A 27,494-nucleotide genomic window follows, 5' to 3' on the forward strand; every position below is an offset into this window, starting at 1 on the left:
ATTTGTCATTTGTGGTACATAGCAAACAGTCTCTGTGACTGAAATTCACTTCAGCAGAAGGCTCGCACAAGGCCCACCTGACCAGATAAGAGCCACTTAAAAGTTACTGTGCAGAATTGGCTGCAGACTCTGTGTGTATTGTGGAAATATTCTTTGCAGCAGACCCAGATAAACTGCTGTTGAAAGCCACTTCAGGGATGAGCTGGTATGAGACCACTGGTCCACAGTGACACAGACCTAGTGTCCCAGGTAGCAAGAACACAAACATGCTAAGACATTATATTCCAGCCCAAATATAGGTAACAGACTGGTGAATATGAGGAGGTGAGGGCTGCACAGCAGTCTTCCTTGCTGACTACAGATTAAGGGGATGTGTTTTTCCCTGCAAAGTCCCTTCTAGACGCCTCCACCAAAAAATTCAGGCTTCATGCAACCCCACGTGATATTTATTTCAAAGGAGTAAGATTTATAAATCACTAGGGATGTATAGCGTCAATTCCCTACTACAACAAGAGAGTCCATTCATAACACCATTTTACTGGAGTCTTAACATTTAGAAATACTTGACAATATGGCAGTATCTGGAAACAATTTTTATAACATACATAAGTTCAAGCTTACAAGCAATTTCATTGGACAATGACATTTTAGTAATTCTGTTGTCCGTTTACACATCTCATACAAAAAATCCATCCCATTGATTGTACCTTGTAGGTTCTGCTGGAGTCTCTTTTCTATTTTAGCTCACTGCTCAGGCAAGCTGATTTCCCCCAAACTTTATTATCGGGTAGTTGTTTATAGAGAGGAGAAAGTGTAGGGGGGGACGGCGAGGAAAGAGAGGGGAAATCACCAGGATAGAACAACTGAGAAATACTTATAAAAGAGTGTAGCTAAATGACAGTAAAATATATGTTCTTTGGTTAGCAAGCAGAAAAAATGCCTTGCATACACGATAGATACACACTAGCATTCTAAAGCAGGAGACAAGAATGTCAAGAGTGTATTCTTCCCCCACTGCCAGATGGAAGGGCTATTATTATAAATGAAAGGCAGCAGTATTTGATGCCAGGCACTTTTGTTCTGTGCCAGATTCTGAAGTCCAGATGTAAGCAGGTTACCCCTGGGACAGGACAGGCTTCAGCTCCCGCAGTAGAATAGAACCAATCACCGTTTTCTCAGTGTTTATGATGAGCTGTGCGGTAGAGCCTTCCTTCAGCTCCACTGTGACTAGCATCAATGACCCACTGTGCACAGTTTTAGCTGCAAACCTGGAGGAAAGAAAAAAAATCACAAAAGCATTCATATAAAGCAAGATCTGGCAGTGTATTATTTCTAAAGTTAAATGTGCTTAAATTTCAAACCTTTTTGAATATAATTACCCCCTACAAATTCCTCAGAAAAAGGATATGAGCAATGCTTCACACACAGCTTATTTAAATTTTATTATCTAAAATGAACACCAATTATATGCAATATTTTTTGTTTAGTATTACAGACAAAAAAGTCCCTCTAAAGGATTATTATTTAGATTCTAGTTTTTTGTATTAATACCTGATACTTCAATTGAAAAGAAAGTATTCTACTGTGCACCAGTAACATAAACCCAACTGTGTTCACAGTTACAGAATAATCTTTCAGTATTTTATGCCAAAATAACTAAATGTAACACTAAAAATGATCTTGATATTACGCATTTTCTGAACTGGTAAAATGCAACCTTTTGAAAATGTTTTATCTGCATACTAAGTGATGAGTTAATTCAACTTATATTACTCAAACTTTATATCCAATATGATATGAAACAATGTTATGCAACAAACAAATCTTTCTGAAACACCAGCTCCCTCCTCAGTTTATTTCCACAACATCTAACATACTTTTCTATGGACTAAATACTGTTAAAAAAAAGTGAGGTCTAATGTTCCATTATTAAATTCCAAGACATGAAGAACCCACTAATTACATGGAATTAAAACCAAAACTAGCCTTTTAAACACTACAATTGACTGAAAAGCCATTTTAGGCACAATGAACTTCTGTCAATCCTGTTAATTCATTCTGCATGTACAGACAGGCCCCAGAGACAGGAAGGAAGAGCATGACAACAGCCTAGTCTTCCATTTTTCACAAGAAGTGCACCACACTTTGTGTGTGAGTGTGTTATGTGACAACAACAAAGTTGCTGCACACGGGCTTTTGAAAACACTAACAAGTGTAGAGCAGGTCTGTGACCTACTGTGACCCCACTTTGCAGGGCCAATCCCCTCTCCCCTTTCTGAATGACACGTGTCTGAATCAGAGCCATCTGCCTCAATTTGCGCAACATCTTCAGCCACAATAGGACCCAGTTAGCCCTGACAACAGCTCACAATACATAAAAATAAAACTGCTGTGCTGACAGCACGCTGTCAGCTATTCAAGAGCAAACCAACTGGTCAGTGTCTCATGTCTAACAATTAGCATGGGCCTTGCAAAGCGCTACTGGGGTCCTTAGGGAGCTCTTTAATTACCATCAACATAAAAGAGGGAGTTTATCAGGAGATACTCAAAAAACTTCACTCCAGACTTAATTAAAATATTAGCTACTTAAGCAGGAAGCAGGTTCTTTTTAAATAAGATGTAATTTTAAAAAAAAAAAAATATGTTTAAGCACATCCAAATCTCATAACACATGACGCTAATTTGGGGTGCAAACATTTCTCAAAAGTTTCCTATGAAGGGTCAATATATTGCATTTGTCCAATTACAGATGCATTTTAACCCTTTTTCCTCAGATAGGAAAATCCTGCTTTTTCCAAACTACAAAACTACCATCTTAAAAATTAACTACAGCTTGCTATTTGCTTCACAGTGTGAAGTTTGGAATTTCTCATGTTGATTTTGAAACGGTGATAATTATGTAAACAATAGTCTTATTAGTCTATTTATTTATTTAGCACTTTGTGTCTTGGGACTACACAGAAGCAGATTATGTCTGAATGCACACATAAAAAGCTTGGTTGTTGGAGTTCCTGCAGAGTTTCATAGCCCCAAGGCTCTTTTTACCTCTTTTCTATTAAAAGCTGAAAGTGATATAAAGTCAATGTTATGATAAAGCAAGTGGAGCCCAAAGCCTGAACAGAGGTCACTTTTGTTCTGATAGTTTTACACCTGCTCTACATAGGGGATAAACATTGTGAATAAAAATTTTCTAATGCAAATGTGAATCTGGGTATTTGTTGCAGAATCTAAACATGTGCTAACTATCTCACATAAACTGTTTGCGTACGTACAATTACAATGTTTATTAAAATGTCTGTTCTACTGGACACCCATTTGGAAACACTTATTGAAAACAGACGTCTAATGGAAAATCATTTCATTGTTAAAGAGCTAAATTGTACAACTGTTTTGGACTCCAGAAAGCAAAATCTGTTCCCTAAAATCTGCGAGATCATTATATTGCAAAATAAGCTACCGTAGAAACATATATTCAAAAGGTATACACATTTCTGAAGCTGAACTCAGTTCCCAAATAAGGCAGCTGATGTTTAGATACAAGATTAATGATCAGTAAGACTACTTGTTTCAATTATTCAGCTGTTTTAAAGGGGTGGTAGCTATAATAGGATTATTTGAAGAGCATCTGATATTTAGGTAAAGAGAAGTCTTATCAGATGTTTTACATGTAAGACAGTCAATCCACTAGGATTTTAACAGAAGTGTAATCTGATTAACTAGATTTTTAGATATCAGAAAAAACATTCAATATTGTTCAGTGATAACTTATGCACTGTAAGTTAACTCTTTAGAGGAAGCTGTGGATCATTTCTTTTTCTCTCACAATGTCAGTTTATACCTCTTCTTTTTCTACCAGAGTACACTAACATACATGTAGGAATCTATCCCATTTATGATGTCATCAGACTTCAGCATGGCTTTAAAATAATTTGTGGAAAACTACACTGTTGTATCTCTCACGTTTAATTTGCAAACGGTAGCTGTCTCTAGAAGCAGAAGAGACGTCAGTGGGATATCACTAGCTATTAGAATGGGACTGCTGTGATAGAGAGTAGCAGACCAGTACATACAAAAATACACACAGTAAACAAGTACATTCACCAATAAAAAGGAAAAAACCCAACTTTTACCACTACTTAAAAACCATGGTATCTGAGATACTTCAATTGTTTTATTAGTTAAACAGTACATTTAACATGACTTCCATATTACTAATGAGAAAAGTCACCTAGGTATTTTTCATTTTTAATTTACTTCCCTCTTACCACTATTTGTATCAAGCAGATTGGAAACTTGAAAATGAAAGTTTGCTTGTCAGAATATTTCTCCTTACAGCACATGCATAATGGTCGTGGGTCATTTATAGCATTACTCACATGTACGGGGATATGTGTATTCTTTTTTCTTTTAGAAAAAAACACTGACGCTTGGGTTGGTGGTGGTGAACAACATACAGCCTCTTTTCAAAAACAGAAAATACATAACCCTCAAACACCGTGTTAAAAGCCTAATTCCCTAAAACCAGAAGACTACAGAGAACAGAACAGAACAGATATGAGACTAAAAATGGTTATTGTTTGTTGATGGTGGGGTGATGCAGTGTGTTGATCCAACTTCTTAACCAATCCAAGTTTTGCAGAGCAGATTTGGGTGTTCAGGCCTTAGATGATGGATAGGCTACTGAGTTGATGATAGATATTTGATGGAGGAGTCTGAAAGTGCATGTAGCAGCTTCACTGACCATTACATGTAGTAGCAGTAGTCATTAAGAGGTACGTCTTGCCAGCACATTTACACATTCTGCTTTCGAGGGGTACAGTAAGATTGCTCAGTAGCAGCTGATGCCAGACTATTGGAATCTATTTTTGGTAGAAAAAATTAATACGCTAAAAATGCTATTGGACATAGTTGGTAATAGTTGATCTGTAAAAAAGTTTTTTTTTCATTAAATCCCCAAATGTTTAATATGCTTCAATCCAATTATATTGTGATAGTAGAAATATGTTGAAAATTTTATGGAAACTCTAATTCAATAAAGTTGTTTTTCAGGATAGCATGAGATAGTATCTGAAAAGGGAGAAAGTTGTATCAAAATAGTTAAAATACTATTTCTATGGTGTAAATGCTCTTTAATCTAGTTTTTTTATTTTCTTATTTTTTTATATATTGATGCCAGGGAAGTATTTTGAAAGATTACAATCACTTAGTTTAAAAATTAAAAAATGATTTCCCAATTTCTCTTGTGAATGTGTTATTTCCTATTTTCAATATGTTTGAAATTACAAGCTTTGGTCACCCCTGTACTGGAACCATATAGGTATATTCTGTTAAACCTTGCCCCCAATATATTTGCATTCCAGTTTTAAAGTTTCTATGAAAGCTGAACAGTATGCATATCCAGTATTTTACCAGTTTTGAGATATTTAGATAACTGCAAAGGAACTTTTATATCAACACAGTATTAACTAAGGCAAAACAAAACTTTAGAGTACTGAAATTACAGAAGTATGTAATTATTTATTCTTGATAAGACATTGGAAAATAGTGCTTCTTAACTGTTAACTCCAGAATTTGAAAGTAGATGACTAATTTATACCATTATTTCTTACATACATTCACTGCGTAACTTCATTACATATTTGTCAACTTTGGACTAATTATTTTTGTACAGCAAGGGCAGGGGATTGCATCTTGTGATTGTCTTCCTTACTAATAGGATTCTGTCTGCTTCAGCAGGCAGTAATTGAAGGCTTCATGTACAGGATAGAAAAAAAGTTTTAGCTTCAGTGGGCCATTGTCATTGCTTCTGACAGAAAACCGAACTTAGAATAGAACAATCAGAGACCAAGAAGACTATCCATGAGCAGAGAAAGTATGTCTTAGTACTCTTGAATTAACTGTAGCAAACCTTGTATTGTTGTAAACAAATGTTCTGTTTGTGAATGTTTTGCTAGAAATTAACTCCTTGTTTCACATAAATATTGATTGCTTAAGACCAAGCACTGAGAGTAAACTATCATTTTTGCAAGGTACATGGTACCTAAGAATTTCTATAATTTTTAAGTACTTGGACTATGAATTTTAGTCATTTTTGTCGACAAAAACAAAAAACTACTTCAGTTTTTATATACAGTGTTTACCATTTTAAAAAGTCAGCATTTGCAGCAAATGCTAACACACTATATCTAAGATGCTTTGTTTTCCTTTTTATTTGGAGTAGTAAAAAACTATATTTCACATAGCACTGTAGACAAATGGTGATTTTAGTAATAATAGTGATCATGAGCACTATGTATTAGCTTTTTCAAAAATTGAAAAAAATACTTTCTGACAGATGAAATTAATTTAAATCCATTCTCACAGTTCCTGGTTGGGCTTATCTGACGTCCCCTTTTAAACTTGCTGAGATGATGTTGGTTTTTCCATATGCCTACTGTTTCCATTTGCAAAAGTATATTTAATCACAGAAAACAGTTTGTTTTACACAAATAAACTGAAATAAAAGTAGATTCAGAGGAGTGGCCGTATTAGTCTGTAGCCTCACAAATAATGAGCAGTCCTGTAGCACCTTAAAGACTAGTAAATTTATTTATTGGGAAATGACCTTTTGTGGATAAAACCCACTTCCTCACATTTGGATAATAATATAATCAAAAAGATAATCAATCAGTCTTTTCAATAAAAAACCCACCTTGTCTGGTTAGCTTTGCAAATGTTAAATGGTTTATGTTTGAACAACTGACTCAGAGGTCACTTTTCTTTTTTTTTCCCCCAAAGAAAATGCTACACATATTCTGCACTTTAATGCATTCAGATACAAAAGCAGTGCTGTCCTCTAGTGGACAGCAACCAAATTAGGATACAACAATCTATTTTGATTACGTTCTAAATAGCTTTCACATACGCTTTTTAAGACTGCGGTCATCTGCATTTTCTTTAAGTTAATTAAAAAACCCTAACTCTACAACAAACATTCTAGCTCCTTGTATTCAGTGATATATCTAAGGAATTAAAAAATTCAACGACTACCTGTTAGCCAAAACCTTTGAATGCTAATGATATCAGTGAACTGTTATCGGCATTCAAGGCTTTAGTTTCTCCGACCATGGGATTCTGTTTCGGGCACAAGGATTACTAGCAAGAGATTGGATCCACCTAACGAAGAGAGGAAAGAGCATCTTTGCAGGCAGGCTTGCAAACCTAGTGAAGAGGGCTTTAACTAGGTTCACTGGGGGACAGTGACTTAAGCCCTGAGGGAAGTGGGGAAATGGTGTACTGGGAAGATATACAAAGAGGAAGGAACAACAAAGGAGGACCTCTGATTCAAAAGGAGGAGGTGGGCCAACTGGCAAATTATCTAATGTTTGTACATAAGTGCAATGAAGTGTGAGGTGACTGGAATTATGGAGAACTGGTGGATTGACTCACATAACTGGAGCATAGTCATGGAAGAGTATAAACTGTTCAGGAAGAAGAGGCAGGGGAGAAGTGGAGGAGGAGTTAAGCAATCATACTGCTGTCTTGCATACAGTGCAACGCTCCAGTATATAAAGGGAGAAAAGCCTGTTGAGAGTATTTGGGTTAAGCTTAGAGGTGGAAGCAACATAGGTGATGTTGTGTTTGGTGTCTGCTACAGACGACCAGACCAGTTGAATGCGGTAGACAAGCTTTCTTCAGACAACTAAGAGAAGCTTCTAGGTCGCAGGCTCTGATTCTCATGGGGGATTTTAAACACACTGACATCTGTTGAAAGTCCAATACAGCAGCACACGGACAATCCAAGAAGTTTTTGGAGAATGTTGGGGATAACTTCCTGGTACAAGTGGTGCAGGAAGTGACCAGGGGTCATGCGCAGCTTGACCTGCTGTTCATAAATGGGGAGGAACTAGTCGGGGAAGGAGAAGTGGGTGGCAACTTGGGCTACAGTGATCATGAGATGGTAGATTTCAGGATCCTAACAAAAGGAAGAAAGACGATCAGTTAAAAAAAAATCCTGGATTTCAGAAGAGCTGACTGACTCCCATAGAGAACTGATTGGCAGGATCCCTGGGGAAGCTAATATGAAGGGGAAAGGCATCTAGGAGAACTTGCAGTATTTTCAAGAAGCCTTACTGAAAGCACAGGAACAAAACCATCCCAATGCACAGTAAGAAAAGCAAATATGGTAGGCAACCAGTTTCGCTTTACCAGGGAAATCCTTGGCGAGTGTAAACTCAAAAAGGATGTGTGTGAGAAGTGAAAACTTGGACAGGTGACTAAGGAGGAGTACATTGCTCGAGAATGCAGGGCAGTAATCAGGAAGACAACAGGAACTACAATAGTAACTGTAGCTAACAAGGAATGTGAAAGGTAACAAAGGCTTTTACAGGCATGTTAACAATAAGAGGGCAATAGGGAAGATATGGGACCCTCAATAAGCAATCAAAGAAGGTAACCTTGTGGCAGATGATGTGGGAAAAGCTGAAGTACTTAATTCTTTTTCTTCCTCTGTCTTCATGGACAAGGTCATCTCCCAGACTACTGCATTAGGCAATGAAGAATGGAAAGAAGGTGGGCAGCCCTCAGTGGGGAAAGAACAGGTTAAGAGCGATTTAGAAAAGCTAGACATACACAAATCCATGGGTCCATTTTAATGCATTCAAGGGTACCGAGGGAATTAGCAAATGTCATTGCAGAGCCTTTGGCCATTATCTTTGAAAACTTGTAGAGTTAGGAAGAGGTCCCAGATGATTGGAAAAAGACCAATATAGTACCCATCTTTAAAAAAGGAAAAGACAATCCAGAGAACTATTTTTAGTCCCCAGAAAAAATAATGGAGAGGATTCTCAAAGAATCCATTGTGAAGCACTTGGAAGAGGGGAAAGTGATCAGGAATAGTCAATATGGATTCACAGAGGGCAGGTCATGCCTGACCAATCTGATTAGCTTCTATGATGAGATAACTGGCTCTGTGAATATGGGAAAGGCAGTGGATGTGATATACCTTGTTTGATACAGTCCCTCGCAATATTTTGCCTGCAAGTTAAGGAAGTATGGATTGGATAAATGGACTATAAAGTGGATAAAAAGCTGGCTAGATGATCGGGCCCAATGGGTAGTGATCAATGATTCCATGTCTGGCTGGAGGTCAGTTTCAAGTGGAGTACATGCTCAGCAAACTTGCAGATGCCACTAAGCTAGAGGGATAGCTAGACTGGAGTCCAGAGTCACATAAACAAATTGGAGTATTGGGCAGAAAGAAATCTGGTGAGGTTCAACAAGGACAAGTGCAGAGTCCTGCACTTGGGATGGAAGAATCCCAAGCACTGTTATAGGCTGGGGACCAACTGGCTAAGTAGCAGTGCAGCAGAAAAGGACATGGGGATTACAGAGGATGAGAAGCTGGCCATCTCACGATATCATTTGATGTCACTGAATAAGAATCGTTCATTAGATGTAAGGAGAGCAGTGTGCAATGGCTGGCTGAATAGTCAGCTCAGCTAACTCTGGTTAGCCTCCACTCTGCTAAGTTCTGGTTTTTCATTTCACTCATTGATCATGTGTGAGTAAATCCTCAAAAGATGGAAATTCTACAACAAATGTGTTTCTAACTACATCAATTTGCAGTACACATGGCCATGAGTTTGGAGAAACTAATACTATATTGCACTCTTTTGCTATAAATATACAAACTGCTTGGTCAGAAAGAGTTTCAGGGCATGGAGAAAAAGCAGTATACTTTTGTATGGTACCAAATGCTGGGCACTGAGGAAGAGATGGGGTAGATATTGAGTATAGTAGAAATGAAAAAGTTAAAATGGAGTTGGAGTTATGAAGATGGTTCTGATTACAGACAAGCTGAGGGAATCCAGGCATAGATGGCTTGGGAATAAGAGGGGGCTGAGAGAGAGAGAGACTGTTGCACTTAATTTGCATTAACACAAGTTAACGGTAACTCAAAATCCCACTTCCCCTGACCCTGGCTCACCACCACCCCCCAGCCCACGCAGCCCCGGTTCACCCTCCCTCCCCACCCCACACGTGGGATTTGATTAGCTGCAGAGTTTGAGGAACTCCTTCAATACACATGGTAGTGGAGAAGAAAGACTCAAAGATCAGACCCCCTGTGCATACGAGTAAGGCTAGAAGGAGGAGGGGAAGGAATACAGTCATCAGTCTTGAGATGGTCTGGTTCTCTACTCTATTACACCATTTAAACAGACAACTCTATTGACCTCAGTGAAATCGTAACAGCATAAAACCAAATAGAAGGAATAATGAATTAGGTCCAGTGGGTTCGTTATATCTGGCCTTGTGGTCTTCTGCCTCTGAGCAACAGATTTTGCTCATGTATGCTACTACTAAGAGGTTGATGAGCTGTTACTGTATTTTGGGAGAGATGAAAGCATAGTGATCAAAGAATTTCCCTGCATGGATCCTTCTTTCTGAGTCCATCTGCTTCACACTCAAGGTGCCTTTTATGTGCATGGTATTGAGTCACCTTACAAGATAGTCTGCCAATTACAAGGACATATATTTCTGACTGAAGAGGTCTAAGACATTCCAACATTTTTTCAGTTAAGTAGCAAAAGTCTGCAATCACTGTAACCACACTTCTACGAACACTTTTCTTGTGTTGTTGAGGAAGGGCTTGTAAGGGAAGTGGAAGGAATAAAAGCAAACCTGGGGAGCCTCTATCTGATGGGGATGTGCAGTTCCATTTCTTGAAAGCAAAGTGATAAATGGACAAATGCTGGAGATGACTGAGGCTCATGTCTCCATCTGGAATTTCCTCTTCACGGATGGTCTGTTGAGAACCCTAAAGTCTAGTCTTCTCTTCAAGCCTCCAGTTTTTTTTTTTTAACAAAATGAAAAAAGTTAAGTAAAATTGCCGAGCATGGGAAGCACTCTACTGTCCACTGGGAGAAGAGATGAGTGATGACAATCTGCACAGATACAGCTTCTGGGGGTTTGCTGATGACCTCAGTTGCACAATCTGCATGTTTCTTCCCTTCAGTTCTCTCTCTTATTTCACGAACTGAGTGGGCCATTACAGACATTCCATACTAGCCGAAGACAGGCCAGACACCTACTAATTTAACAGTCTTTCTTGCTCCATGAGCAGAGTCATTCAGGCTGCTTTTATTCATTGGATGAAGGGATCCCAGAGCCCTTGTATGAGCTGGTCTTAAAGTTTATAGGTTCATCATATTATCTGAACCACAACGTTTCATACGCACTATGGAGACAAAATGTAGAGCACTTATTCCTGTTACTGCCTAATCCAATACTCGTTTTGATATTTTAATAAAAATACTTTAACTATAGAAAGAACTAGCTACATTCTAAGTGTTTTACATCCACTTAGTCTTCATCAGCTCTAAGAAATAAGTAGATACTTAATAGAAAGAAAAATCTATTCACACAATTAATTGAAGATTTCATGTTTAAGAACTGATGAGTTTTCTGCTAATAAAAATATTTTTTCTTTAAATAATATATTTTAGTGTGATAGGCTGAAAAAATTCCTCTTGAAAGTGAATATTTTATATAAAGTATGTAGAATTGAAATAGTCTAACCTTCTCCAAAACAGAAAAGTGCAATGCTCAGCCTACTTACATGGCTAACATGCATGATGGCTCAACAGGCCTTGTAAGCTGGTTTCAGGTTTGGGTCAATTGAATTTAGTGGAAGCGAAACAATGGACTATAGTTTAAAAGTTAAACAAAAAAAATAATGTTTCAAAGGTAGTTTGTCAGGTTTGTGTACGTAGTTCTATTCATTAGCTATCGAGGGCATAGTTTGTAACAGTCACAAAGATACAATATAATAAACTGTCTTATTTGATGTTTTGTTCAACTGTAGGAAACATTTGTTATAATATAAAATTATTTCACCTGTCAAGCGAATGAAATCATTTGACAGATCATCTCTTATTTTATTGTCTTTTGATGTATGTTATTGTTTTAACGTGTCTTTTTACCTAAATCAGGGATTTATTTAAACGTCTTTCATTGGGTTTGTCCTACATTTCTACTTTGTGTAAAGAATATGTCATCTCAATAGTTTAAGAGGCATTTGTTTAACAAATTTATTATGTAGGCCAGTAGTCATGGACTAACGGAAAACCAAAAGAGGTTCAACTATTCATGCATGTTAGACATTCTAAACTGTACAAACTCATTATAAATCAAAATATTATAATATGAATTTCTTCACATCAGTAGTTATGGTATAGCAAAATCCACAGTGGGATCGTATAGAAACCATCCCTTGTGGGGTCAACAGAATATCAAGATGACAATGCAGAGCAAAGAAGAAGCTGGAATTGCTATTTTTAATCTTTTTCTGTAAAAAGAGGATAGGCTTTAGAACTTCCAAGAAACTAACTCCAGCAATTCCCACAAAGGTATAGAAAATGTACACCAATGGCAAAAGCAGAAACAAGTTCTAGCACAGGGATGGGAAAGATCTGGCCCATGGGACAGATCCAGCCCACAAAACCTTTGGATCTGGCCTTTGGACCATGCTACTGCAGCCCCAGACTGCTCAAAGCAGCTGGTGGCTGGTGAACTGTGCCTCTGTGCACCACACATAGGGGGAAGATGTCACATGTTGCCCCTGTTCACAGCTCCCATTGGCTGGAAACTGGCCAATGGAAAACTTGCAGATTGTGCAGGCAGCAGAGGCAGTGAAAGACTTCCCACCTTGCACAGAGTAGAGAGGCATGTAGAGCAGCCAGCTGCCTTCAGTAGCCTGGGGCTGCAGCAGACAGGGAGGCTGTCTGATGGTCCCACAGGGATGCTAACTGGGAGCTGTCTAGGTAAGCAGCTCTTGGCCAGAGCCTGCATCTGGCGACCAGAGCCTGTATCTGGCACCCGATCCCAGCCCGCTTCCCAGCTCCCTGCAACCTCACACCCCTCAGGTCACAACTCCTTCCCAGAACCTGCACCCTCTTCTACACACCTCCTTGCAGCTCAGAATCCTCTTCCTGCACCCATATCCCATTCCCAGACCTGCACCCAAATCCCCTGCCCCAGACCCCTCGTCACCCAAACATCCTCCAAGACCCTACACCCCACTTTTGCACCTCGATCTCCTACCCCAAACTCCCTTCTTCACCCAACTTCTATTTCAGACTCCACAACCCCTCCATAGAAAAGCATGGTCCTTGAACACTTACCAAAATCTTAGCATGCCCCCATTATAAATTATTGCCCACTCCTGTTCTAGGGCATGGATTTTTTTTTTCTACCAACTACCTTGGGGGTAACCCCCCACAAAACCTGCCAAATAAAAATGTAACAGATAAAAATAGCTGCATCAGAATTTTACTGGGGTTTGTAGAGCTAGTGAAATCTCACAATAGAAAAAGAGAATGAAAGTGAAAGCAGGAATCTGAAATGAAAATGCACACAGTTTTCAGGGCTACTTTGTCAGTGTAAAAAGTAAATGTTATGTTGTTTGTTATTGCTCATAAAGCAGCAGGCGTGTTTTGCAAATATAAAGGAGAAGGCTCAGTCCCTGCCCCAAAGAGTTTGCAAGACCAAGTTATGGTTTTGCATACTCTGCTGGCAGAAGTAATTGCATCTAAAAATACCTCTTGAACAACAAGATGAAAAGAGAGTCTAAATAAACTAACATATAAACACTGTGCAGGGCCAGATACGCTATTCTGAGCAACATACAATAAAAGTGCTTTTATCTAGCATACTGGAGAATGAGGTGCGCTAGTAAATTTAAATGATATAGTCGATTGGTGCAGAGCTAGTCTACAGAAATTAAGCCACTCTGCACTAGACAGGGAAAGACAGAAGGGAATAGTGACAGAGGTATCCGATATCAACGGGCATTGAGCCCACGGTTACTGAAGATGAGTAAATTGAAAATGCTGATTAACTAGGAGGGAGCTTGTGGAGCAGCAGTGCAGGGCTGGCTGTGGGAGGGGCTGCTGGGCACAGGCTCTGGGATGGAGGAACTTGGGGTGCCAGACTGGGAAGGGGGCATGCTCATCTCAGTGTGTCTCACAAGCAGTTCCCTGTCCCTATGGCTCCTGGTGGAGGTGTGACCAGGCAGCTCTGCTACAAGCAGGCAAGCTGCCTCCATCTGCAGGTGCCACCTCTGCAGCTCCCATTGGCTGCAGGTCTTGGATAATCGACTGGGAGCTGCAGAATTAGTGGTCAGGGAGGTGGGACAGAGGCAGCATGCGTGTAACAGCCCCCTGGCCACACCTCTCTTGGCAACGGTAATGGCTGGGAGTAACTTGTGGGGAATGCTGGAGGTGAGCTCCCTCATCTGACACCCTGAGCCCCGCTCACACCGCACCCCATGCCCCGCTCCAAGACCCAAAATCTTTTCCAAAGCGCACTCTATAGCACCTCCCATGCCCAAGCTCTCTACCAGCCCTGCATCAACCGCACTGTAACTGGATTTTCTGTGCAGATTAGAAGTGCCCACTTACTGAGCTTCCTGGGTGAAAAGCTTCTACAGGACTGCGCTTCCACGATGAAATAAACTGACAGAATTTGGGCTCTGGTTACTCATCTTTCGGCCTCTATTTTTAGCAACTGAGCTGGAGTTCCCCAGCTTGTTTTTTTCACTGCCATAGAGTCAAACAATGAGCACAGAGATAGGTAGGCATAAAAAGTACTTGAAACTTTTGGCCAGGACTTCTTTTTGGCCCTTTTGGAGATGGTAGGGATGGATAAGGTTTGCCAAAAGACACTAGCAATTTTCAGGCTTCTGTCATGCACTGGTAGTGAGATACAGGCAGAGGCAGAGAGGACGTTGAACAAGGTGTCCAGCTCTTTCCCCTCTAAGCCCAAGTTCTCAGCCACCCATGGAAGCAGGTTCTGCTGAACTTTACAACTGTCCAATGGGCTGACCCTTGAAGGCCCTGTGAGTACCTCAACTGGGGATGATGGCAGTGACTTACGACCAGAGAAGTTGCTCCGGCATTGTCCACCCTTGAGAAGGCAGGTTTAGAAGGAGGTGTAGAGTCCTCTACCTGCATCTCTGAACCCAGTGCCACCAACTGATGCTCTGCGGTGCTGGCTGATGAGTAGTGAGGAGGCGGCATTGCTATATGTGACATGCCCCACACATTCTCATACGGCTACTGTGCTGGCCATGCTGCCATGGCAGTGCTCCCCAATGTCAATATGGGGTCAGGTGCCCAGTCATACCAGTGGGGCCTGAGTGATGGGCTGAACTGTCCATCTGTGCCAGAAGAATCCCCTTGTGGTGTCCATTGTGGGGCTACTGATGTCTGAGTTTGCCTGCTAACCACCACCACCACCACCAGAGACTGGAGGAAAAAAAAGATCGGTGCCAGTACAAGGAGTAATGGAGATGTGATGGGAAGCATTCCCATGCAGCAGGTGATCAGGATCTGTGCTGAGAGGAAAATAGTACTGATAGTATGGAGACTAGAAGGATGTGCATTGGAATGGCAGAGACTGTGATCATAATGCCAGTCACTGAAAGTGAACCCCCGAGGATTTAGGCTTTGATGCTGAGCATCCGCAACACAGACATGGAGATTGCCGTCTTGTCTTGGTGACTGGCGGAATTTCACTGCCGTCGTGTGGTCTTAGAGACTAGCTAGCCATTGTTGGGAGCCTGTTTGTATCCTGTACCATATACTACATTAACAACATAACCAGAACCTTTGCTCCCAGTGCCAAGGAGGGTGTCAATGCTGTCAGGGGTGTAGGTCCCATATTGTCTCGGGAGTCAGTGATGGATCTCTTAAGGCGTTAAAAGCCCTGACGGGGGAGACATAAATGCTGGAACTGGGCCCCTTGCCCAATGCCCCAAAGTCCTTGTCTGATGCTGGGGAGTCATGCTTCCTTCCTTTCTTTTTGGGCAATGGTGCCTGAGAGTGGTGTCGGACACAGCCCAGGTATACTGTGCACTCAGGCCAGCGTATTTGCGGAGTCTTGCCAGTACAGCTCAGCAGCTGGACAAGGAGCAACTCGATAAGGAGAGTCCACAAATGGATCTCTCGCTCCCTCAGAGTCTTAAAAATATGGCATTTATCCTTCACATGATTCCCTGAAGCACTTGAGACAGCTGCTGTAGGGGTCACTAACAGCATAAGACAATTGCCGTCCATGCAGGGCTTAACACAAGAGACCAGGGCATACCAGTACCAACTGGGACTCAAATTTCTAATTCCAGTTGACAACTACTTGCCACTAACTACTGTAAACAAACTACGTACAAGACCCTAATGCTGGAAGTCAGTAGAGACAAAAACCGTGAGCCCTTGCTACACAAGGATAGGCACTCTGACTAACCACCAGGAGCGGTGTGAAGGAATTAAGAGTTTGAGGCTGGTGGTGCCTGATATGCTGATTAATGAGTGTGCCACTGAAGGGGGCACCATAGCTGACCCTACAGATACTGCTAAAGAAAAAAAATCTCCAACACGGCATATGTGGGCGCATGCACATTATAATAGAACAGACATTAGTAAGCACTCAAAGAAGAATCACATATTTTGTACCCAAAAGATGTCATGGGATAAGACGGAAGGGCCTTTTATGAATTATGAATGAGTTAAACAGGAAACAAAGAACAGGAATAAATGGTCAGTTTTTAGAATGGAGAGAGGTAATTAGTGCTGTCCCCCAAGGATCTGTATTGACTTCACTACTGTTCAATATGTTCATAAATGATCTGGGAAAAGCAATAAACAGTGAGATGGGAATGTGAGCAGACAGTACAAAATACTCAAGGTAGTTAAGCTGAAAACTTACTGAAGAGTTGCAAACGGATCTCACAAAACTGGGCAACAAAATGGCAGATGATATTCAATGTTGATAAATACAAAATAATGCACATTTGAAAATAATGTCAACTATACACTCAAAATGAAGGGTCTAAATTAGCTGTTACCACTCAAGAAAGAGATCTTGAGTCTTTGTGAAAAGTTCTCAGAAAACGTCTGCTCAATGTGCAGTGGCAGTTCACACAAAGTGAACAGAATGTTAGAAACTACAGAAAAAGGCTAGATAATAAGACAGAAAATATACTGATGCCACTGTGTAAATTTATAGTATGCCCACACGTTGAATATGAATGCGCTTCTGGGCTCCATACCTCAAAAAAGATACATCAGAATTTTAAAAAGTACAGAGAAAAGCAACAAAAATGATAGGAATATGGAACAGTTTTCATAGGAGAGATTAAAAAGATTGTTGACTGGTCTGTTTATAAAGGCAATGACTAAGGGGGAGGTGCCGTGAAAATAATTCAGGAAGTGCTATTTAATCCTTCACAGAGTAAAAGAAGCAGGGGGGCACAAAATGAAACTAATAAGCTACCGATTGTAACAAATAAAAGGAAGTACTTCTTCGTACAATGCACAATCAGAATTTGTTGCCAGAGGATCCTGTGAATGTCAAAAGTATAACTGCGTTCAAAACCAAATTAAATAAGTGCATGGAGGATAAGTTCATCAATGACTATTAGTCAAGACGATCAGGGATGATGCAATCCAAGCTCTGGATGTCCCTACGAGCCTCTGAGTGTCACAAGTCAGGATTGACTTGAAATTGTCCTCTTCTGCTAATTCCTTTTCAGTCACCTGGCACCAGTTACAGTTGGAAGCCAGGATACTGGGCTAGATGGACCACTGGTGTGACTCACTGTGACAATTCTTATGATCCCCTATTAATCTCACATAAAGAGATTATTCTCTTTCTTGTAAAAGTTACTAGTCATTTATCTCTGTTTTCAGAAGAGCAGAATCTACACACAAGAAATTTCCTGGTATTCTCTAGAACTGAAATTTGTTCTCCAAGTGAAGCTTTTAGTTTCATTACAAGCCCATTAAGGAATACAGAAATCTGCTATACCTAAGAATAACGGAATTAAGTGGAAACAAGAAGTTAAGCAAATGAGATGAATTTATATGGCAAATGTGTGATTGCAAGTGACATTTTCCCCACACTTCCCTGAGACAAATGCATCCAGCCCCGATGAACATTGAAGTAAGTTCAAACTAGATCCTGAAATCGTAAGGGTTTTTGATAAGCCCCAGGGATAAACCACCTTTTAAACTACTCTTATGAAGAGATTTGGCTTTACCAGCCACCTGACTAAATACTGTAAAATGTATAACTTCTCAGTGAAAGATTCTGACTGTAGTGGCAGCCATCTGTCAATATGAAATAATGAGACAAAATAAGCCAGTTATAATACTATTTGATATTGAGCCTTGGGTACGCAGCTGATAGGAAGCTGCAATAATTACACAAATACATTTTGTAGATCCGTGGATGCTAAAAACTCTCCATTGTACAGCTCCTATTATAGATTGAAAAAAGTGCACTGGTGCGTCTGGGGTACAGGTATAGAATTAGAACAGAGACAAAGCAACTTGCCGAAAGTCACTCAAGATGTTTGTGACTGTGTCAGGAAGTGAACATCGACTGAGTCCCAATCCATGTCTTAATCACAAGACTGTCCTCCCCCTCTGAGTTGTTCAGGTCAGATATGAAGTTGATGGTTAAAGCGGGACAAAATTTATATATAACAGACACTAACTTGTCCTTCACATTGTCTGCTAGTCTTAAAATAAGGCTGAAGAGGACGAGGAGAGCACAAACCCCTGGAGCAGGTGACTGAGTATGGCGTGATGAAAATCACCTCAGTGTGTATGTCTACAGCTGGGCCGATGTTGTGGCTTTGAACTCAGACCAACTGATCAGATGGGCTTTAATGGCTGAGCTTCTGCCCAAGTTGCAACATCCACACTGCTATTTTTAGCAAGCCAGCATGTTTGCTCCCAGCTTCAGTGTAGACATATCCAATGTCATCCCATCATGTCTGAGGTGAAACAGCATTCCATGCTTGACCATATCAAATACCACCGGGATGTGCAAGTGACAGTGTTTTTGCAGTGCTTCCAAGTCATTATGGCTGTGTCTACACTAGATCAAATGGCAAATGGACATTTTGAAGTTTACTAATGAAGCACTGAAATACGTATTCAGCACCTCATTAGCATGCTGGCAGCCGCGGCACTTGGAAATTGCTGCAGTTTGCCGCCGCACGGCTCATCCAGACGGGGATCCTTTTTGAAAGGACGCCTGCTGTTAGGAATAAGGAGATTTCAAAGTTGCTTGGGTCCTTTTGAAAAGGAGCCCCATCTGGACAAGCCACAGCAATTTCGAAGTGCCGCAGCTGCCTGTGTGCTAATGAGGCGCTGAATATTTACTTCAGCGCTTCACTGGTAAACTTCAAAATGGCCATTTGCATGGCCATTTCGAAGTTTTGGGCTAGTGTAGATGTAGCCTATATGAATTAGCTGAATTCAAAGAAAGGAATACATCAGCTTATCAGTCGTCTTTGTGATGAGTGCTTCCTGACATTCTGAAAGGCTATATCAGAAAGGGGTGATTTTCACAGAAACATGCAAAAATGCTTTTCTCATATGTAAGCAGGAAGAGTTCTGATCTCATACTGGTGGAGGGTGTTCATTTCAGAACAGGAAGGTATTATCTTCCATTTCCTAAATCCTCATCTAGTTCAGAAATCAGTTCCAGGCATTGACTGCCTGTGAGGGTAGGGGCAGAGACTACTTGTGAGAAGTCGAGTATGGATAGGTGGGTTTGGGCCATCGTGAGAAGTATTTGTTAACGCGGATAAAGAAATCTTCACTCGTCAAATCTCTGAAAGTTGATATCCATGTTGAACAGCATTTCAGTGAGGTCTCCTACAAAACACTGAAGCTGGGTCTACATGTGACTACTCCATTGAAAGGGTGAAAATCGATGTGGGGACATCAAAATAGTGGCTGTCGAAAGGGAGTGACCACACGGTAAAAGGGTCGTCATGGTCTTTCGAAAGGGAGTGTCACACAGCTCCAAGCTCTCCTTCAAAAGGGAGGCAGGAAACACTATGGACAGGGTCCCACAGCCGACAAGCCCTTCTGGGGCCACAGCCAGCTGCTCCCTTAAAGGGCCAGCTCCACCCAACACAAGCTAAGTGCTGCCCACCTGTCCCCAGACCGGCACAGCCCACTTGTGCTCCAGGATGGAAGCACAGCAGCAGCTTCTGCAGGAGGACACCCTCAACCTGGAGACTCTGCACTGTCACCGCAGCCGTTCCCCATCTACTTGGGTAGCTGAGCAGCCCCCACCAGGGCCATGAGGCACCCCTACCCAGGACACCACCACGTTCCACTCCAGGTGTCCCGGTGCCTCTGGACCTACCCCAGCAGCACCGACTGGTGGGAGCGCCTGGTGCTGGGAGAGTGGAGTGATGAGAGATGACTATGGAACTTCCACATGTCAAGGCAGACCTTTGATGAGCTCTGCCACTGGCTCACCCCTGCACTCCGGCACCAGGACACCTGCATGCAGCCTGCTCTCGCCCTGGAGAAGTGGGTTGCGATCACCATCTGGAAACTGGCCACCCTGGACTCCTACCGGTCTGTGGGGCAACAGTTTGGGCAGGCTCAGGTCACATGCCCTGCATAGGAAAGTGGGGGGCCCAGGCGGGTAGGGGGCAGGCTGGGAGGGGGCGGGTGGATGGCCTGCCACGCCGTCACGGGAGCACATGCCCCCCTCTCCCCCTGCACGTCATCAGAGCCATCAACGCAATGCTGCTGCACAGGGTTGTCCACCTGGGCCATCTGGATGCTTCTGTTGCAGGCTTTGGAGGACCTGGGCTTCCTGAACTGCTTCAGCACCCTGGATGGCACACAAATCCCCATCCAGGCCCCAGCACACAGCACTGGCCAGTACAGCAACAGGAAAGTACACCTTCCGGTGGTCCTCCAGGCCCTGGTGGATCATAGGGGCCAGTTCATGGACATTTACATGAGCTTGGCAAGCCGCACACACAATGCCTGGGTCCTCCTGAACTCCAGGCTCTGACAGCACATGGGGGTCAGCACATTTGTCTTGCAGGGGGAGATTCCACCGAGGGGAACATCACCATGCTGCTCTGCATGGTGGCAGATGCGGCCTACACCCTCCAGCCCTGGCTCTTGGGGCTGTAAACAGGACATCTTGACCCCACCTGGGAGGCATTCAACCAGCACCTCAACCATGCCCGCAACATCGTGGAGCGGGCCTTTGGGCGCCTTAAGGGGCAGTGGAGGTGCCCCCACACAAGGTTGGTGGTCAAGGTCCTCCACGTGCCCCAGGTGGTGGGTGACTGTTGCATCCTCCACAACATTGTGGAGGGCAAGGGGGATGCCTATTTCCGGGCAGGGTGGGCAATGAGGCCAGTGCCAGGTACAACCCCTGTCCGTCAGGCCCACCAGCATAGCCTCCACATTAGGGAGGCCATCAGGCAGGCCTTTGCGGATGGCCTCCTGTGACCTGCAACTGCACCCATCCCCCATGCTCATCTGCCACTCATCATTCCTGCTACACACATGCTGGCAGTTTGAAGTTTGGCATTTTGAAGTTGCTGTGGGGGAGCATTAGCCTAATGAACCTGCATATTCACTGCAGCACTTCATTTGTGATCTCCCATCACCCTGATTAACATGCTCCCTTCGAAGTTTGGGGCAAGTGCAGACCCAGTCAAAATGAAGGAAAAGCCCCCAAAATCAAATCAATTATATTTACCTGTTAGAAAATACTTTAAAAATGCCTTTTGGGATTTGAACTCATTTTTCTCATAAATCTCAAGTGAAATGCCACACATCTACAATTATAGAAGACTGACATTGACTCACTTTGCTCCACGGCACACATGAGTTTTAGCATACCTGTGTATGTTATCTTGACCAGATGGAACAACACCCAAGTTTGCTGCCTTTATCACCTTCTCAAGAATCACAAGACGAGTGGAATTCTGTGGAGCAACAGTGATTGTTGCAGATGTCTCATTCATTCCGGTTAACATTCCTGAAACATTAAGAGAAATATTTGCTTATAATACTTTAGGAAATTTATGGAAACAGATATCTGGTTTGTTACAGAGTAAGAGCAAAAACACTTGTAAATCTTATTTCTCTCAATATTCTAGAAGAAAATGACATACAAAATTAATCTGTTTGCCAAAAAACAAAACAAAAAAAACCCCCAGAATCTAAAAATTAAAGCATTGTAGATTTATATAAAAGGCCCAATTAACTAACATGTTATTTTAAAGTAATTTAACTTTACTGAAAAGAAAGCAGTAATAACTGAAGAGTGATGTGATATTAATAAATGCATGCAGCCAAATTTCTATACATAATATAGTACATAGGAAGCATACTGATGTTAAATAGTAAACAAGATGTTTTTGAATAAGACAAATTTGAACTATAGGTCATATCTAAAAGACTCATATGAAAACAGAACCATTACACTCCATTGTAATTTCACTATAGGATTATTCTCTGAATTTTACTCTTTTCACACTCAATCAGATCAGTTTAGTTTCATGAAGACAGTTTCTAATCTGATGATTTTGACTGAGAAACACTGTTCACTCAGTAAGTCTCTTAAAGAATGTAATAAACTATGTTTCATTAAAATATGTCACTACAAAATACAGCTAAAACGTCAACTCTCCATGCCATAATATAAAATGAAAAAAATGAAAGGAAAAATATAGTTCAAGAATTTTTTTTTTAACGTCAACACACAGGGCTTAAAACAGCATTTAGCAGGTCATCTATGTTAATGATTCTTTTTTAAAAGCCCTTAGATTGCTTCAAACAGTCCATGTCCTTATGTGAAAATCCTGCAGGAACTGATTCTATATTTAGACGCTAAAAACTGTAAAAACAATCAAATGTAGACCCCAAGTAGAAAACATGAGGAGTTAAACCAGTGTCAGAGATTTATATTAACTAAACATTATGTAATCAAAACTATTTAATATGCTCAAAATTTCTATCCTTTTAGAAATGTATACACAATGTATTTAATAAATTTGAGTTTAAAAAGTCAACATAAGCATATATTAGAATTTGAATCAGATTTTGCCACAAAACCTGAAAATCTGGGTAAAAAGTAAAGGAACACAGGGATATTTTAGAACACTATGTACTAACAAAAAAGCAGAAATAAATATCTACTTTCTGTAAAAAATCAGCATTAGCATTACCTAACCTTGGAAACAGTACACACTGTTTCAGACTGTTTCACTTCAAAATTAGGCAAAAGCTTTAAAAACTACATAAGCAATCTAAAACTGCTTTTAAGCAGAGCACAGGGACTGACATAACACTGCTGAGAGATGCGTGTACTCATTTAGGATTTAAACCTTCTCCATTAAGCTCTATTGAAGAGCAAATGCTGAATAAATGAATGCAACTATGTTTATGTTAAAAGCCTGTTTCCCACAGCATGTAATTAAAGGAAATGTTGTACAAAGCCAGTACTTTTGTCAAGCTCCTGTAAATGGAAAGATGGATAGCACTCAGAGAAGTGAATGCATTGCTTCATATTTAACCTTAACACTCTTGTCATTAATGGTTTGTCTAACTTGTTCTATAAAAGACAAGGTACTGCTCCATTGAAGTAAAATTAAAAAAATCAACTAAACCATGCTTTTCTGAACAGAAGATTCATTATCGTTGACTAATGTATTGGCATAAAGCAAAGTAACATCCTATCAAGTAAGGCACACATTCAATCTGCCTCTCCACCCCCCTTTATTTTTAACTCATGCTGTTTTATTGTTATAGGCAATTTGTACCACTCAGCATGACAGTGTAAACTGAATCAAGATTAATTTACATGCAAAAGAACACTTAGGAGAGCAGCATGGTAAGCAAATGTATTGTCTCGATTGCTGAGGTGGAAAAGAACCTAGAAAGAAAAAAAGGTGCTCTAATTAAGGGGCATCAAATATGATTGCTTGTGGTAGTTAAGGGCCAGAAAATAGTAAATGTCTGACCATTTAAAGAATTAGCATCTTGCTTATTAGGAGCAAAACTTGGATGCATAAATCTTAATAAAATTAAGCAAATATTGTGGTTTTTAATCCATGCTATTTCTAAATTAAAATGTGCCATGTACAGTTGACAGACTAAAAAGGTTTGCAAAATTACATTATCTACAGAAAAAACTGCAAAATGAAACCAAAATAACTATGTGCACATACCTTAAAAATAAAAATATTAAATGGCATAAATACTAATTAATAACCAGTTAAAAAATGCGTGCCACCTTTAATGTTGTATTACTCATCAGAATCTAAGAAAACTTTGGTCAGCACATAAAAAAGCAATTAATTTGGGTTAATTAAGTGTTCCAGTGAATCAAGAATACACCCTTTCAATAATAAAAAGAAATGAAATTGGAAAAAACTTATACAGATACAAAATGTATCTGGTACACTGTCATTTATCAGAGAAGACCAAGTTCAATCCTATTCCAACACTAGTCAACTGGACCTTTGCCACTGATCTCAAAAGGAACAGAGTCAGGCAAGATGATGTGAAGACAGAGGCCCCTGGCTACTGTTCTTTCTTAGACAGAATTGCCACCAAAGCTAGATGCTGCAAATAAGGCATGGAATGCAGAAACCTAAGACTGAAACACATTTAAAATAACAGAATTAATTAGTCCATTGCATCCAAGGGTCAAATGACAAAATCACAATATTAATTAAGCAGCTGCTCAAGACTGTGTAAATAAGGAATGAATTATCCTGAACAACGTTTCCCCAGTTCAGAACTGAGGGCAAAGTGAGATAGTGTGGCACAGTTCAGCACGATGCACAATTTGCAGATAACACAGCTTTCCAGTTAGTGTTGCCACGAGGAAACCTTCACAAGCATGAATATTCAGCACTTTGCCTGGCCCCTTCCTTCTGCCATGGGGGGAAAAGGAAATACACATAATGTGACTCAGTGCAAAGCAGCATATTGTAATTGAGTAAAGAGGGGAAGCAGTGAATTGTTTTCTTGCATATTGATCCAATGCTGTGTATTAGTATTCTTATTAGATTGCACACACAATTTTAGACCTAGAGATTCTCAAAAGCCATATCATCTCATTTTTCCTTACACAAGTTTTCCACCACCACTTCACCTTATCCTATTACTAACTTTGAATGCAAAAATGAAACAAAGTATCTCACAATACAAGGTTTGAAAACACTTCTATCCAAAATAAGGAAAACCATGAAAATGAAAAATGTAAGTATATAAATCAGATTTATTAGGAGAATAAACTAAAATCCAAATTAACACAGAATAGAAACACATTTGTTAATTTATAAGCTGACCTGCATATTACTCTAGTAAGCTTCGTTTTATTAAAAATTGAAGAAATTAATTTCTCACTTGATGTGGGATTTTTATTTAGCAAACTCACATAGCAATTTTCTGCAAGCTGTTCCTACATATGTTCAACAAATAAATATTGTACACATGTAAAGTTTAAAATTGAGACCTCTATTTCCAAGAGTTTTCTAAAATATCTGAAATCTGTAACTACAGAAATGCTAGAGAAGAGGTTTTTAAATGTGGTAAATTTGCCAGTATCAAGTCCTACATCAAAGAATGAATTCAGGAAGACAGAAAGAACGATACAGAAATGCCAAGAGACCTTCATGGATTTACAAATACTTCATATAAACAAAATTTCAAATAGCTTTATTCAGAGTAGCCTTTCTGCTCTATTAAACATAGCAAACAGCTGCCAGATTTATTCAGACAAATAATCAACAACCATAGAAGTAAGATGGCAGAAGAAAAAGGAATTTTGGCAACAACTCCACAGAGGACCACAGCTATTCTCAGAGTGCACTTCTTCTGTGCGCTCATGGTTCTATATGGCCAGTCAGGGGAAAAAAGCCCTCAGTCACAGCAAAGCATAGAAAGCTATCAAATTTCAAGCAAGCAAGCAAACCAAAAGAGGAAAAAGCAGTACAATAACCTTCTTTACTCACAGTGTACCCTTAGCTGTAATTTTAAGAAGGGAACAGTTAAAAACAAATGTGCCAAAGCCTCAATCAATCACTCACCTTGGATTGCTGAGCAGGTGTAAAGCAGTGAGGCAGGCTTTAGCCAGCAAAGAGTAAGAACAGCAAATAAGTATCAATTGGTTAAGGAAAAAAATCACAATCTCAACTTTTCACAGCAGGGATCAACTTCACAGAAAATACAAGTAGCACTCAAACAGCATTCTTTATAATTTAAAATATAAAAGTAACTGTAAGAAATGATGCAAAAGTGATTATTAATAATATATAGCATTGCGTAGGATTACTCGTTGGTGTTCTTGACTGCTTGATAGATACACTGGGTTTCTGAGCTTTACACAGCAATGAGATGGAGTCCCGTGGGCACGTTCTCATCTCAGTGGGAAAGGATTTACGCATGTAAATCCCCATTCATTGAGATGGATGAGAATATAACATTATAAATTTGAAAATGCACCCAAAGCTCAGGCTTTTGGACTTTAAAAGTACTACAGTAAATTTGAACAAAATTCTTAGCTGTGTGGATTGTTCATTTAATACATAGTATAACCAGCTACAATAATTTCTTATTGTTAATATAGCAGGAACCGTACAAATGATCAAATGTTTTTGACTCCAGACCAAGCCACATCATTACATTTTACAGAGATGCCTATTTTTTTAAAAGCACTACTTAAAGAAAACTGTCAGCTGAGGTGTAGACATGTTTCCCTTTTAAAAGGCTACACCAACAGGAAGTGACAGTGTTTGTTTTTAATAGTAAAAAGGGATGTTATAAAGGGGTATGATTGTAATGAACTTCAAAGTAGTTGGGAGAAGAAAAAGTATGTTAACTCCACACCAGCAATAGCCTTGGACTAATAAAAGCAGACATCATTGTATTATTACACATTTGGATTATTTCTCTGAGCTGGTGGGTCCAAAATTCCTGCCATTAGTACTAATATGAAATGCATTAGTGAGCAATGTTAGGAAACCATAACTCTCAAGGCCGAAAGGTTGATTATGGACTATGTATGAGGAGGGACTGTGTTTTTTTTTAAAAAAGATAAATTAATCAGTTATCAAGCACCAGTGGAATGCACACGGTGTGCACTTTCGAAGGTGTTTTCTAAGCCAAGCCATTAGTATGAGATTGAAAGAGAATGCACAGAATAGCATCAGTACCTACATGCATAAAGTGATTGCTGGGTATTAGTAAAGATGTGCCACTGAAAATCATTCCAGTGTGCGCACACAGAAATAAAAAATGCATTTATCAAAGTTACTGAAATAATATTTCTCACCTTGCTCTGTTGTAAAGTCCTTCTCAGACATAGTGACAGGTAAAAGTAATTCTCCAACAGGGGGCTGAATACAAACATTAAAGTGATCTTCTTTTGTGCTGAGAGAAGAGAAATTACACATAAGTGAACACATTTTTGGCAAGAATATACACCATATATCCAATATTAAATGGGACCAAATACATTATCAACTGATAATGTAGACTTACCTTTCTGATTTTCACTTTGCTAACCCAAAACCTTGCTAACTCTCATAAAAATCTGGCTGTCTCATCCTACTTCCCAGGATGGAACCGTGCTGCAGTCAACTCTTGCATTTCCAATGTTATCGT

The 27,494-nt window shown here is 40.2% G+C and overlaps 1 protein-coding gene across 3 annotated transcripts in view; it reads right to left on the reverse strand.

Moving 5' to 3' along the window:
* Positions 1-434: 434 nt before the first annotated feature.
* The window catches only part of AP3B1 (adaptor related protein complex 3 subunit beta 1), a 238,513-nt gene continuing 211,453 nt past the window's right edge, over positions 435-27,494 (reverse strand). For 2 of the 3 annotated variants that reach the window (XM_074995451.1, XM_074995450.1), the window contains 3 exons: positions 27,163-27,260; positions 21,717-21,855; positions 435-1,268 (listed from right to left, as the gene is read on the reverse strand). In XM_074995451.1, the coding sequence (XP_074851552.1) occupies positions 1,115-1,268; positions 21,717-21,855; positions 27,163-27,260 (391 nt within the window). In that variant the 3' untranslated portion in view covers positions 435-1,114. Of the gene's footprint in view, positions 1,269-21,716; positions 21,856-27,162; positions 27,261-27,494 lie in introns of those variants that run through there. The other variant, XM_074995452.1, reaches the window with a different exon arrangement.

Source organism: Carettochelys insculpta, chromosome 5 (genome assembly GCF_033958435.1).
Source record: "Carettochelys insculpta isolate YL-2023 chromosome 5, ASM3395843v1, whole genome shotgun sequence".
Taxonomy (NCBI): Eukaryota; Metazoa; Chordata; order Testudines; family Carettochelyidae; genus Carettochelys; species Carettochelys insculpta.